Genomic DNA, 13,734 nt, shown 5'->3' on the forward strand with positions numbered 1-13,734 from the left:
AGAACTGCTATGACTTTGTCACGTAGCTGGATCATGATGCTGGATCTGAGACCCCACCCGGATCTCTGTGTCCAGCTCTGGAGCTCCCATCTCAGGACAGACATGGACCAGCTGGAAAGAATCCAGAGGAGGCCACTAAACTGACCACAGGACTAGAGCCCCTCTGCTTTGGAGCCATGTTGGGAGAGCTGGGGGTGTTCAGCCTGAGAAGAGAAGGCTCCAGGGAGACCTCAGAGCCCCTGCCAGTGCCAAAAGCAGCTCCAGGGGAGCTGGAGAGGGACTGGGGACACGGGCCTGGAGGGACAGAACAAGGGGGAATGGCTTCCCTGCCAGAAGGTAGGGTTAGATGGGATATTGGGAAGGAATTTTTGGCTATGAGGGTGGGAAGGCCCTGGCACAAGCTGCCCAGAGAAGCTGTGGCTGCCCCAACCCTGGAAGTGTCCAAGACCAGGCTGGACAGGGCTTGGAGCAACCTGGGCTAGTGGAAGATATCCCTGCCCATGGCAGGGGGTGGAATGAGGTGAGCTTTAAGGTTCCTCCAAACCCAAACCAGTCTGGGGTTCTCTGATTCCATGATCATGCAGCAGGCAATAGTCCATATTAATCTGGCTATAGAATCCTGCATTAGATGTGTACTGACCAGCTTGTTCCTGATGTCCATGTCACACAGAGCCTCAGCCAGGATGGAACATGCTTCCTTCACTCCCCAATGAGCAGCAGCGTGGAGTGGAGTCCAGCCATCATTGTCCTGGACGTTCAGATTAAACCCAGCCTGGATCAGGAGCCTGAGGAAAGCAGCAGGATTGATCTCTGCCCATCAGGAATGACTTCCTGACAGAGTAGTTTCCCCTGTTAGGCACCAAGTGGGCAGTCTGGCTCCCTAACAGCCAGGAGCTTCTGGACTTGTTTATTAACCAAAGCAACATCCCATCTGATGTGCTCAAAATTGTAATGGAAAGGGCATTGAACGAAAAGTGATTTTGATGTAAAACCTGCTGGAACATGTCAAACTGATGAGGTTCCCTTTCAGCATGTCCTGAACCGGGAGAACACCTTGACTTCTCATCTGGCATTGGTGACCCAGTCTGAACTCCTGCTCCAGCAGAGGCAAGAGTCTGGACTGGCTCAGGCATTGAGCACACAAACAGCATCCCTGCAACTGCCATCCCTGTGCCAGGAGCCAAGCACAGCACCTGCCAGGAGAGGGACATTTGGCCACTGGAACTCAAGCTTGGTTCTCCAAAAGCACAAGGCCACAGTGTGGGGTGGTCCACAAGGAGACCAACAGGACTGCCAGGGAAGCACCAGTGACATTGACAGAGGTAAAATCTGTATGCTACACAATCCTCATTTGGATTAAACAACACCAAATGTATTTTTTCAGAGTAGCTCTGGCACAGTTCAAGCAATCTTCCACAAGTGAACTCCTTGTGAACTCACAAGGGATCTCCTTTCCTTACCCTCACGGCTGTGTCCCTTCTACCCTCCCTTCTCCATCAGAGCAGAACGCTGGTGTTTCACAGAACCTGAACTTGAATATTTAACACCAAAACAAATACAAGAGGATTGGGGTAGTCCAGAGCTCCAGAGCCATGTGCACACTGGTGTGGCAGTGAGCAGGCGAGAGCACTGAGCAGCTCCTGTATCAAAACTATTATCCAAGTTGCTTAAATATTGAAGAACATCCCAGAGGAATTCTGCAAGTCTGGTAAAACTGCTCTTGAAAATTTCCATTGTGGGAAATTCCCCCATCCAGAGCCACCATCGCACAGCATGAGGGAAATCCAGCATGATCCCAACACGGCACCAAGAGCTTGGAAACTCCTGCAGCTTTACACCAATGTGCTGCTGTGCTAGATAAAACACAGTCACAGCAGACCAGCTGTGGGCTTCTCTGTGAAAGAAATTGTAAATTAGGTGCCCAGTTTCTGTTGATTTTCCAGCTGGCAGAAGGGAGAAACAGAGATGCTAAGAGACTCAAGGTCACAGACAAAATCCACGTCTCGTTTAGAGTTAGCTGGCTGCTGGCTGTCATCCTCTTTCATTTAAGTCACTAAAGCTCTGGGTTTTAACTTCTGTGCAGCCGTCACATACACAAGAGTGAAACAATGTCGGCTTACTGTGAGATGTGTTTATCATTACCACAGTTAATGCCAAGGAGAGACTTTCCAGAACTAAGTCATCCTGCACACGCTGAACTTCACCAAGGAGCACTGGATACACAACCCTCCCCAGCCCGATCACAGGACCAACACCTCAGATTCAGCGATATTACATTTCTATTCACATGAGCTGAGTTAGATTTCTGTTCTTGGGCACAGCACAGGCACAGAGAACTCATCACTCAATTATAAGTTCTAATGACTGAATACAAATCAGAAACATGAAGTACAATAAAATGCTTGAGCTTCATATAAAACAGCTCTTTGACATCAAATCATGTCACTTAAAATGATGAAATTTAGGATCAAGATAGATGAACACTTCCAGAATGGATTTTAACACGAGCAATAGAGTAAGCTTGTGTGCTGGTTTTGCACAGCCTGGTTTTTGGTAGCAGGGGGGCCACAGAGGTGCCTTCTGTGAGAAGCTGCTGGAAGCCTCCACCATGTCTGGCAAAGCCAATCCCTGATGGCTCTGAAGATGGACATGCCAAAGCTGGGCCAATTAGAGAGGTTGGTAATGCCTCTGTGACAACAGATTTAAGAAGAAAATCAAAACAAAGTGGGCATGCGCTGTTTTTCTTCTTGTCAGAGAAGAGGAGGAGATGAGAACACGCGAGGGAAACAACATGGGAACACCAAGGGCAGTGGAGAAGGGGGGGCAGGAGCTGCTCCAGGCACCAGAGCCGAGATTCCTCTGCAGGCTGTGGTGATGACCATGCTGAGGCAGCTGTGCCCCTGCAGCCCATTGGGATCCACAGGGGATGCAGAGATCCACCCACAGCCCATACGGGAGGTGTTCATGCTGGAGCAGGTGGATGCCTGGAGGAGGCTGTGATCTGGTGGGAGACCTGTGGAGAGAGAGGGCCCTGCTTCCAGGCTGGAGCAGCCTGTTCTTGGAGGACTGCACCCCATGGAAAGAGAGACCCATGTCACAGCAGTTTTGGGAGGACTGTTTGCTCATGGAGGGAATTCATGTTGCAGCAGTTTTGGGAGAACTGCTGCTTGTGAGATTGGAATCATGCTGGAGAAGCTCACAGAGAACTGTCTCCTGTGGAAGGGACCCCCACGGCCTCACAGGGGAAGGACTCCTCTCCCAGAGCAGCAGAAGAAAATCTCGGTGACGAACTGACCAAAACCCCCTGCCCTGTCTCCCTGCACTGTTGGTGGGAAGGAGGGAGGGGCTGGGGGGGAAAAAGGTGTTTTAAAGGCTTATTTTACTTCTTATTATCCTCCTCTGATTCTCTTAGTAATAGATTCACTTTGCAACTTTAAGTTGAGCCTGTTTTGCCCCTGAAGTGTTTTCTCCTGGTCCTTAACTCACGACCCCTCTGTTAATTTTTTTCTCTCCTCTGCACAGCTATGGGAGGGGAAGGTGAGCGACTCTCACTGCCTGGCCCTGCGCAGTGTCAAACCACGACACCTTGTAAAGACTATTTAGAAGAGCATGTAGTAACAAGACAAGGGGGAATAGATTCACACAGAGGACAGGCTTAGATCAGGTATGAGGTAAAAATTTCTCTCTGTCAGGGTGGTGAGGCCCTGGCACAGAGTGCCCAGAGAAGCGGTGGCTGCCCCATCCCTGGAAGTGCCCAAGGCCAGGTTGGATGGGCTTGGAGCAACCTGGGATAGTGGAAGGTGTCCCTGCCCAAGTCAGGGGGTGGGACAAGATGAGCTTCAAGGTTCCTCCCAACCCAACCTAGTCTACGATTCAATGAGCTCTATGTTCACGGGCAGCTCCACCCACACATAAAGCACAGAGAAGAAAACTTTATTGGTGGAAAGCCTAATTTGACATTACCTGTTACAATATTAATGTATTTTTACCAGGAAATGCTACACTGGGCAAGTTTATGTTCATGATAATCCTGTTAGTGCCAGGGCAGCAGAACGTCAGGTGCTGGAATCCCTCTGTCACTGCAGGAGCAGTAGCATGAAGGGGCAGAGGACAGTGAGACAGGGGTGGACACGGCATTCTCCCACTAGACTGGTCATGTTTGTGACTGCCATGCGGTGTGTGTTGTCACTTTGTATGTCAAAATTATACTTTTATCCCCTAATACTGTTCACCTTGCTCGTCCTACAACTATTACCCTAACGTGAAAATCAGACCTCATGATTAGAAAAATTAGAGACATCCTAATTTATGCCTCACTCTCTGAAAAGCTTTAATTACTTCAAAAAGGCCTGGAGGTATGAAAGAGAATCCTCCAGTCCCTGTGTATTTCTGGGTGAACCACTGTGGTTGGACACATAAAACCACAGAGCATTTTGAGAAATAACAGCCTGAAAATCTCAGTATGGAACAAATTTCTCTGAATGTAAAGCAAGATGTATTCTTCAGCCTTAATTTCATGCATCAGCCCTGGGAGGAGCTCCTACCTCATGACTTCAGAATAGCCCTTGGCTGCAGCAACATGAAGAGCTGTGGCTCCTGTCCGAGGTTGCTTTATATCCTCAATTCTCCCACTGTTCAGCCACTGCCGGGCATCCTGGAGCATTTGCTGCTCCTCTTCTTTCCTTGACAGCTCTAGGTCTACACCTAAGGGGGTGAAGCACAGAAGAAGAGAAGAACAAAAGAGATAAAAGCTGTGTTACTTGTTACACTTACCCTATATTCCTTTTGGTATAAAATGTCAGTAAACTATTTCTGATCTTCCACAAAACGATCAGCAAAAGCCTCTTCTATGAACTGGGAGAGCCCCTGTGTCATTGACAGAGACTTCAAAAACTGTCTCGAGTTAAAAATTTTCAAAGTTGGGCCAGTGGTTGCAACCCAGTCCAATTAACTAAAAGCTCAGCTGTGCATTAAGGGTAGAAAGATTGAGTTCTACACAGGCTGTGTCCCAGACTGAAACAATGGAGTCATGAACAACAGCTTAACTGACTGAATCGACTTGTAGTGAGGGTATCATCTACAGGGAAGGTGTGAGGATCCTCACACGTCTCCTGCAAGAGCACAGTGCTCACTCCATATTCAGGACACTGCACATGACACACACAGGGATCTGCACTGCTCCAGAGGCATTCATGACAGGCATGCTGAGGGAAGTATTGAGTTACTCCACTGAGCAGCAAACTCCCAGATTCTGACATAACACAATTTGAAACAATTTTGGCATTAGAAGGCCAGAAGAAATCTGCTCTGATGGTCTAAGTGACAGCTTAGGGGCAGGTGTAGATGTGGAGAAGCAGGGGGATTATGTGGAGAGGAAGGTGTGTCTGGGCTGACAGACTGTGTCAACTGTCATTAAACAAATGAGAGGCAAAACCAACTTTGACTTGTTATCCTAAGTGGAGTTTTCACAGTAATGAGATCACAGAAGGACAATATATCAATCACAATTATTGACACCGATCCAAACAAGATGAATCAGAGTAGAACTCTCAGACTCAGGAAAACATACAAATTAGAAGATGACAAATCTCAAAAATCAAGAAGGGTCCTGAAGAGCAAGTGTCCCTATGGATTAATACTTTCAGTATAAGAATGACACGACTGCCAATTAAATTAAGGGGCATTAGGTTTAAAACAGAACCAAGGAAAACACTTAACTCAGAGTCTGAGCTGTGAGACCCACTGTTGCAGGATTTTGCAAAGATCAGAAATAAACTGACTTCAGACCACAGAGTAGACAAGTTTGTAGCTATTACACACAATTGCTGAACATGTTGGAGTTCCCAAGGAGGGCTGCACAAGCTCAGGAAATAGAAAGCCACGGGGCACTCACAAATACACAGAAAGCCAGTTTGGCTCAGGAATTTCTGGAGGCACAGTGGCTGGAGGCTGGGAGGGGAATTGTACACACTTGAGCTGTTGTTACAGTCTGCAGCAGGCATCTGCTCATAGCCCCCACTGAGGACAGGCTGCAGAGCTGGACAGATGCTTATCTAAAGTTCAACCCCATTTCCTCCAGCAGTTATGATCCTTTAAACTGTGTGATGGGAATCTTCTTGGTGGAGACAGATGGTTGTTTCAGGGCATCTTAGCAGGATGCCACTAATGAGGTGAGGCAATGCAAGCAGAATCCCAAAAATTGTCAGGCAAAATACTTGCAGGTGAGGCAGAATCACTGCCTTGATGTTCTGAAAGGTTTCAACCACACTGTTGCCATTTAAGGAACCTGAAGATGCACAGGTCCATGGAACCTGGTGAGATGGATCCACGGGTCCCAATGGAGCTGTAGAGGAAGTGCCTAAGTCACTCTCATATTTGAGAAATTGTGGCAGTCTGGTGAAGTTCTCACGGACTGGAAAATGGGAAACATAACCCCCATTTTGAACAGGGAAAAGAGGAAGACCTGGAGCACTACAGGCCAACAGGCCTCTCCTCTGTGCACGGCAAGATCACAGAGCAGATCTTCCTGGAAACTGTGCTAAGGCCCACGGAAAATAAGGAGGTGATTGATGACAGCCAACCTGGCTTCTCTGAGGGCAAGTTGTGTCTGACAAATTTGGTGGCCCTGGAACATTAACACAGGTGACAAAGCAGCAAGATTCTTTTCTAACTACACCTTAAAAAAAAAGTCACCACCATGTGTGAGAATGTATCTTACAGAGGGATGGATTCAATCCAGCATGCAAGCAACCCCCCAAAACCTGCAGAAATAAAATAATCCAGACAGGAAAGTCTTTGGGGGTCTGTAGCCCAAACACACACTCTAAGGAGGGTAACTTCAAAGTCAGATCAACCAACTCAGACACAAATGCAGCTGAACCTTGACTATGTCCAAGGATGGAAGTTCCACGAATTCCCTGGGTTCCTTTTCCAACATTCTTGATGAAATTCATAGACCTGATTTAAACTTCTCACACACACATGCAAACATTTAACCAACAAAACTCCAAAATGAATTCTGTGAGTATGAAGAAAATTTTAGACTGATAAAGCATTTCTTTTATTTTAACATCAGTCCAAAACTATAGGCAGGGATGTTTGTGCAGGGACAGCCTGGAGAGCAGCCCCTCAGACAGGCACACCTGATGAGAAAGGGGATATGGCAGAAGAAATCTAGAGAAAGATTAGGATAAAGCATGTCACTCCATGCCTGGAATATTCATTTCCTGGTCCCTGCTGTTGGCATTCCCATAAATCTCACGTGAGTTTTATCAAGCCTTAGTGAAACAAGACTTTTCATTGATATCAGAGGTCAGAATTTAACCTCCCTTTAAAAGTAACTAGATCTGATGAATCGTATTTCAGGACTATGGTGCCTTGCTTTGAAGAATCCCAAGGACAGAGACCACAAACCTCCTGCATCTGCTCCACTGTCCTGACAGCAAAGCAAAACTTGTCTGCGGCTTCCTGGGCCAGATCTCAGATCTCTTCACCAACAGACAGCAAGGCAGCAGAACTCTCATACAGAAACTCTTAGGGGTGCCAGCTCTCAGATATTTAAGCCCTTCCTTTACCTTGCTTCTTGACTTGCTCCAGAAGCAGGTCCTTCATGGCTGCCTCCTCCGCGATGTCGGACGGGACCTCCCCCTCACTGTTCACAGCAGCCACGTTGGCCCCATGGCTGATCAGGTACCTGCAGCAAGGACAGCCAGGCCAGCACGTCACACCTCGTGTGCTTGGCTTCAGAGCAATGACACAGGCAATCAAACAGCACCACAAAGTATAATATGCCTTTCTCGTGCAAGTTCAGTTACCAATGAGGACCTTATTCTTAGCCAATTTCTAGACTAAAAATGTTCATTGCAAATGCAAAGTCCTTGCTCAGGGGCTCACAGTTTTTCTTTCTCCATTGTTAAATATCCCTGGTTCTTGTATTAATCCGGTTGATTATCCCTTTTTTTTTTAAAGAAAAGGTCATGATGCTAATTTTAAAAAATGTCTCATCAAGTATCATCAGTTTTTGAATTTGTCCTCTTACAACTTAAAATTTAATTGAAGAACAACAGACATCTTCTTTTGCTTGTACATCTTTCAATCAGTAAAATTCTGAGAAGAAGTATCTGTTTAAGCACACAAATATAGGAGGGTGAGGTTGTCTGGTTTTATAATGTATTTTCAATGCATTTAAGAAATAGTTACCTTAATTCAAATTTTGGAAACTTTCTGGTAGCTGTGGTGGATTAAATATATAAGCACAGTATGACTGGTAAAGAATAAAGAGTTGGTGTTCAGCCTGGAGAGAATGAGGCTCAGGGGGAATCGTCTCACTCTCCACAACTTCCTGACAGGAGGGTGCAGCCAGGTAGGGGTCGGGCCCTGCTCCCAGGAAACAAGGGACAGAACAAGAGGAAATGACCTCAAGCTGCACCAGGAGAGGTTCAGGTTGGAGACCGGGAGAAAGTTCTTTCCAGAAATAGTGGTCAGGCCCTGGCACAGCTGCCCAGGGCAGTGGTGGAATCACTATCCCTGGAAGCGTTCAAAAAATGAGTGGACATGGCACCTGAGGTTTCATGGTGAACACACTGGTGGTGCTGGACTGACAGCTGAGCTCGAAAGCCCCCAGTTAACCACAGCACTGCTCACACCAGTCTGTCTGTGGTATGGAAATGCAGTCATGGACTCCCAGCCTGGTTGAGTCGGAAGGGACCCTAATGCCCATCCAGACCCATCCCCGCCATGGCAGGGACACCTTCCACTGGACCAGGCTGCTCCAAGCCCTGTCCAACCTGACCTCGGACACTTCCAGATACGGGGTGGCCACTGCTGCTCCGGGCAACCTGTGCCAGAGCCTCCCCACCCTCACAGGCAGGGGCTCCTTCACTACACATCCCTGTAGCAGCTGTCCCCTTTCCTTCTTGCTTGGCGTTTTACCTAAAGTATCTAATGAATCATAAGAAAGTCTAATGGAAACAGCCAAAGGCAACCAGTTGAAGGCTTCACCTTAATCCCCAGAAGTTCAGAATACAATACCAAGAGAAAAGCACCTATTTTCAGCACTGCTTTCCAAAGCATTGTACAAGGCTCAGAGTATTCATCACCTGTGTACGCGCTCTGAATAGAAAGGCACAGAGAAGTGTCATAAATATCCAGAATAGCCCCAAACTCACTCACTCTGCTATATTCAGGTAACCACATGATGCCACTGCATGAAGAGGGGTCCAGCCCTCGTTGTCTTGCTGGTTCACATTGGCTCCATTTTCTACCAGGAACTTCACCATGTCCAGGTTCTCATCAATACAGGCCTGAGGGAAGATGGGAGGGGATGTCCAAGGGGTGGAAGGATTGAAGGGAAAAGGAAGAGAGAGAAAAAAAAAGAAGTTGGCATTGGTGTCAAATCAAATGTACAACCCTCACTGGCAGCTTATAGGCAGCAGGCAATGTCTGGGTTGAACTTCCCATGCTGTGAGCAATCACACCTTAAAGTTTAGGGTAACTTCAATTTGTGAACTAAAAGAAATTAATTTCAGAACTTTCAGAAATTAATTGTGACTCGGAGTTCCCAGATGGACAACCTCTGAATCTGCTCAAACTTCACTTTTCACCACTGATCTCTTTCCTCTCTCCCACACAGTTTCCTCCCCACAGCAGGGACGCTAAAATGATGGATCTGTGTTAAGTTTTAGGTACAGCATCAAATTCCTCTAAGCAAGGCAAGCTGTGTATTTACTTAGTTTATACTGGTTCTCAAAACGTCAGTGAATAAAGGTTGCAAGAGTGAACACAATGAGGCCTCAACTAGGGGCAGGGATGAGAAGGGAAAGCAGCAGCTCCAGGAGCCAGAACAAAGCAGCTCAGTTACAGAGGTAATCAGTGCAAAAGCAGAGCTCTAGAGAACTTAATAACTTCTTTATTCAGCAGTATCTCTCTTTTCCTGAGTCTAACACAGGAAACTTTACCTGTTTGTTCTACAGTCCCATGAGCTGCTGAAGAGAATGACAGCCCTTGATTAGCTCCTGTAGTCACTCCTGAGCCTCCACTTATAGAGAGCTCTTCGAAGTTGCCAGAAGAAAACCTAGCTTGATTTTCAAGTCTCAGCAGTTCTGTTGGGTGGAATTCCTCCTTCCTCAAATTCCTGGTTCCAGCATGTTCTGTATTGAATTTACAGTTCACTGGAAGCTGCTATTCAAGGATGAGCTGGCAACTTAATAAACACATCCAAAAGTGTGTGCCTCTGCTGGAAAGCATGGGGCATGGCCAGGAGGTGCAAGGATTGTTTTTTACTACATGTCCATCCCCAGGCAGAAACACAGCTCTTCATTACTAGAGAGGAAAACAGTTTGTCCAGAATTCCTCCAAAATCCCAACATTTGATCCTTTTGCACAGTTTGATGTAGGAACACCTATTGTTTACAGCAGTCAGGTAACTCCCACATGATCCATCTAAAACAGGGAGCACTGACTATCCATCCATTCCAGTCCCAGCAAGAAATAAAAATGAAGAAATCCTCTCAAACCAATATCCAGACTTCCCAAAAAGAAACAATCCTGGTTTATCAACACGTTCATCCCTACTGCATTGCTTATGTCAAAGGAGAAGCATGTCCTGGACCAGGACAACCAGCTCTTGCTACTTTCACTGCAAGGAGAGTTGGACTGGATGACCCTTGTGGAGCTTTTCTGACTCAGGACATTCTAGGATTCTCAGTGCAAATCCCACTCCATTTGCTTCACAAGCAGTCATGCACAATCCCAGCTTTGAAACCTCCAAGGAAGCACATTCCAGATAACTAACTCCTAGTGCAGGTACTTGGCAAACATGAGATAACTCAGGAAACATCCACGGCACTGGGAAAAGATGCCCCAGGAGCAGGCTCAAGTCCCAAATGAGCCCGTGCTGAAGTGTCAGTGTGTTTCCTGGCCCTGCTTTAACCTGGTTTACCTGAACCTTGGCCAGAAAAGCACAAGCAGAAGACTAGAAGTCGTTTACTTCAGGGGCTGCTCCAAACCCAAAATGGCTGAGCCTGATCTGGACTGGCTCCATCCCCCCTGCTCAGTCAATCAACGCTCTCCCACCCTCAGGCCCAAAACAGTTTTGTCCTGTAAACCCTGCTTTGAGGGGCTTCTCTTAAATTATTTCAAGCAGTAAAGTGAGGGAAAAAAACCCCAAAACAACACAAAAAATGTTGGGGACTGAAGAGCATCTCCCTAAAGTTGGGGGAGCCGCAGGTCCAAGCATGATGAGACAGGACGTGGTTACATCTTAGCAATGTGAATGCAAACCAGGTTCTACCACCAGCCTCATGAGCAAGCTTTTGGTCTTCTTTTAGTTTATCTGGTCCGACCCACTGCTCAAAGCAGGGCTAAATCTTGTTAGATCACACTGCTCAAGGCCTGCTTCATCTCAGTCTGCTGGGATGGAGACTCCATATCCCCGTGCTTCACCAGCCTCTCTGTGGGTAATTCTTCTCACAATCTAACCAGGATTTTTCTTGCAACTTGTTCCTTCTGCTTCAGCAACATATGTAGCCTCCAAGTGTCAGCAGGAGATGATAGCAGGAAACACAAGCCAAATATTCCTGCTGTCCAGGAGAACTACTGTGCGCCCAATGTTCTTTTGATTAATTTTAAGACATACTGTAGAAAGGATAAACGCCTGATTTCCCTAATCCGGCAAACTACACAAACAAATCTATTAATGCCTTCTGTCTGCACCAACGCACTGAAATGCAGCAAGAAGGTAAAGGGTGTGATGCACACAGAGGTGGGCATGGAAACATACAGATCCATAATAATCCCTCTTCAGCTCAAGGAGAAATTCTTTGGGAATTCAATTCTGATCCTGCAAAATTCAGATCTAATATTTGTTTTACTGCCACTCATATTTACTGTGATTTACTTCAAGCTTTCCCCCCACACACTTCAAATAAACTGCACTTAACAACTTCCTGATGAGTTACTTACATTTTGACCTGGGAACACCACCAGTCTTGACTTTATCTAAAAGCATATTGCTCTGGAAATTGCCAGGAAAGGTTCACCCACACAGTGCTTTTCTTTTGGGCACAATCCCTTCTGGCTGCCCACAGCACTGGAGCCTCACAGAGGAATTTTATCAGCCAAGGCACCGACGTGGATGGATGGTTCCTGCCTGTGCACACTCACTACTCTGCTGGGTCTGTTCAAGTGTTACCTCTAGCTCAAGCGTGAATCTCAATGTAGACTGAAGAATGTCACTAGAGTGTGAGCTTTGTACATATTTGATAGAGAATTATATTTACATTGTTTATCAAATACACCCACTACATCTGCATAGTCTGGGAATCAGCCAAGGCAAAAGCATGGTTCTTGCTCAAGCCACAGGATAAACTGAACTCTAAAGTTAAATGCCTGCTTAAAAGCATGAAAGAGCCCCTGTCACTCTTCTAAATTTCCCCGTTACTGGTCTTGCTGTTGTGCTGGCCCCCACCCTGTCTGGTTCTGACGGAATGCATGCTAGAACCAGCAGGATAATGGTATCAATCCCCACCTGTTCCTACACTGAAATCTGCAGTGATTTGCCTCTCCCGGCTCCTGCAGAGAGCAATCGATGACGAGGAGTCAGGGCTCCGTGGGTGCTGACAGCACCAGGGACTCCCAAGGGAGCCAGGATCATTTAATGCTTGCTGTCTGCACTTACCACCAAGAGAAAGCCAAATGCAAAGGTGGAGTCCTTAATGGAGCAGCCGAGTATTCTTTAAGATGTAAGAGAAACAATCCTCCTCCACTCTTCTGTAATTCATGAAAAGCTGCCGTTCAAGGTATGTGATCAAGGAAAAGCTGCTGCTCCACATACGTGATCCAGCCATGGAACACAGCCTGGCAAACACTGATTTTAGTACCAGCTGTTGATACAGAGGAATGGAACTGAGACAGAGTAGAGTAACACGAACAATTTCTTAAGTGATGGGTATGACCTTGCCTGCCTCAAATACCAAAATGCACGATTTTTTTTGCATTGTTGCGTCATTACATATAACTTATTACATTGGCTGAGCTTTGAAAAAATGAGGTGGAAAAGCAGTTTCCAAAACCAGCATTTGACAAAAAGTACTGAGTAACTCATGCTCAGCTCTGAAAATCTCATCATGGTGTCATATAAGAAACTATCAGGCAAGGGATTATTTACATAGTTTTTTAGTACACCCTAAAAGAAGATACTTTTCAGATCTTAACATGATTTGACACGTTCAACACAACTCAGAGCAAGAATTATGAGGTCAACAACCTGGATAATGAGTAAAATCGGTAGCTTCTAAAGATCTTCTGAACTTTAAGAACTTTAGAAAGCCTTTAAAAATGTTACAACTAGATTACATGGCAACTTTTAGGGGTTGGAATGTATTTCCGTGTGTACCTTTAAGGCATCAACTGATTAACATGGTGTTATCAGGGAATTCATACTTGCGCATACATTAATGGTATTAATAGTTTCATACATGCCATCATTTAACCAACATACACAGTAAAGAACAAAATTCTCACTGTTTAGAAGTACTTAGGGCACACATTTGTCCACCTAAAATTTTCGAGAGCCCTGACTGCTGATACTCTCCAGCACATCTCTGCTGTATGTTTTCTTGTGCAAATCTACCGAAATTAAGCACTGTGAGCCAGTCTGTAGGAAAAATGGCTTTACTGAGGTCCAGGGGTAACAGCTCACCTTCAGGCTGAGCCAACTGGGTTATCTGAGGTTAC

At 46.2% G+C, this 13,734-nt stretch overlaps 1 protein-coding gene across 3 annotated transcripts in view; it reads right to left on the reverse strand.

The window, feature by feature from the left end:
• The window catches only part of PPP1R12B (protein phosphatase 1 regulatory subunit 12B), a 131,663-nt gene that overhangs the window by 86,787 nt on the left and 31,142 nt on the right, over nucleotides 1-13,734 (reverse strand). For all 3 annotated transcript variants that reach the window (XM_066204079.1, XM_066204080.1, XM_066204081.1), the window contains exons 2-5: nucleotides 9,172-9,302; nucleotides 7,575-7,693; nucleotides 4,545-4,704; nucleotides 641-785 (exon numbers count right to left, since the gene is read on the reverse strand). In XM_066204079.1, coding sequence (XP_066060176.1) covers nucleotides 641-785; nucleotides 4,545-4,704; nucleotides 7,575-7,693; nucleotides 9,172-9,302 — 555 coding nt within the window. The remainder of the gene's footprint in view (nucleotides 1-640; nucleotides 786-4,544; nucleotides 4,705-7,574; nucleotides 7,694-9,171; nucleotides 9,303-13,734) is intronic.

Source organism: Chamaea fasciata, unplaced genomic scaffold (genome assembly GCF_029207755.1).
Source record: "Chamaea fasciata isolate MVZ Bird 193981 ecotype frontalis unplaced genomic scaffold, bChaFas1.0.hap1 SCAF_25, whole genome shotgun sequence".
Taxonomy (NCBI): domain Eukaryota; kingdom Metazoa; phylum Chordata; class Aves; order Passeriformes; family Sylviidae; genus Chamaea; species Chamaea fasciata.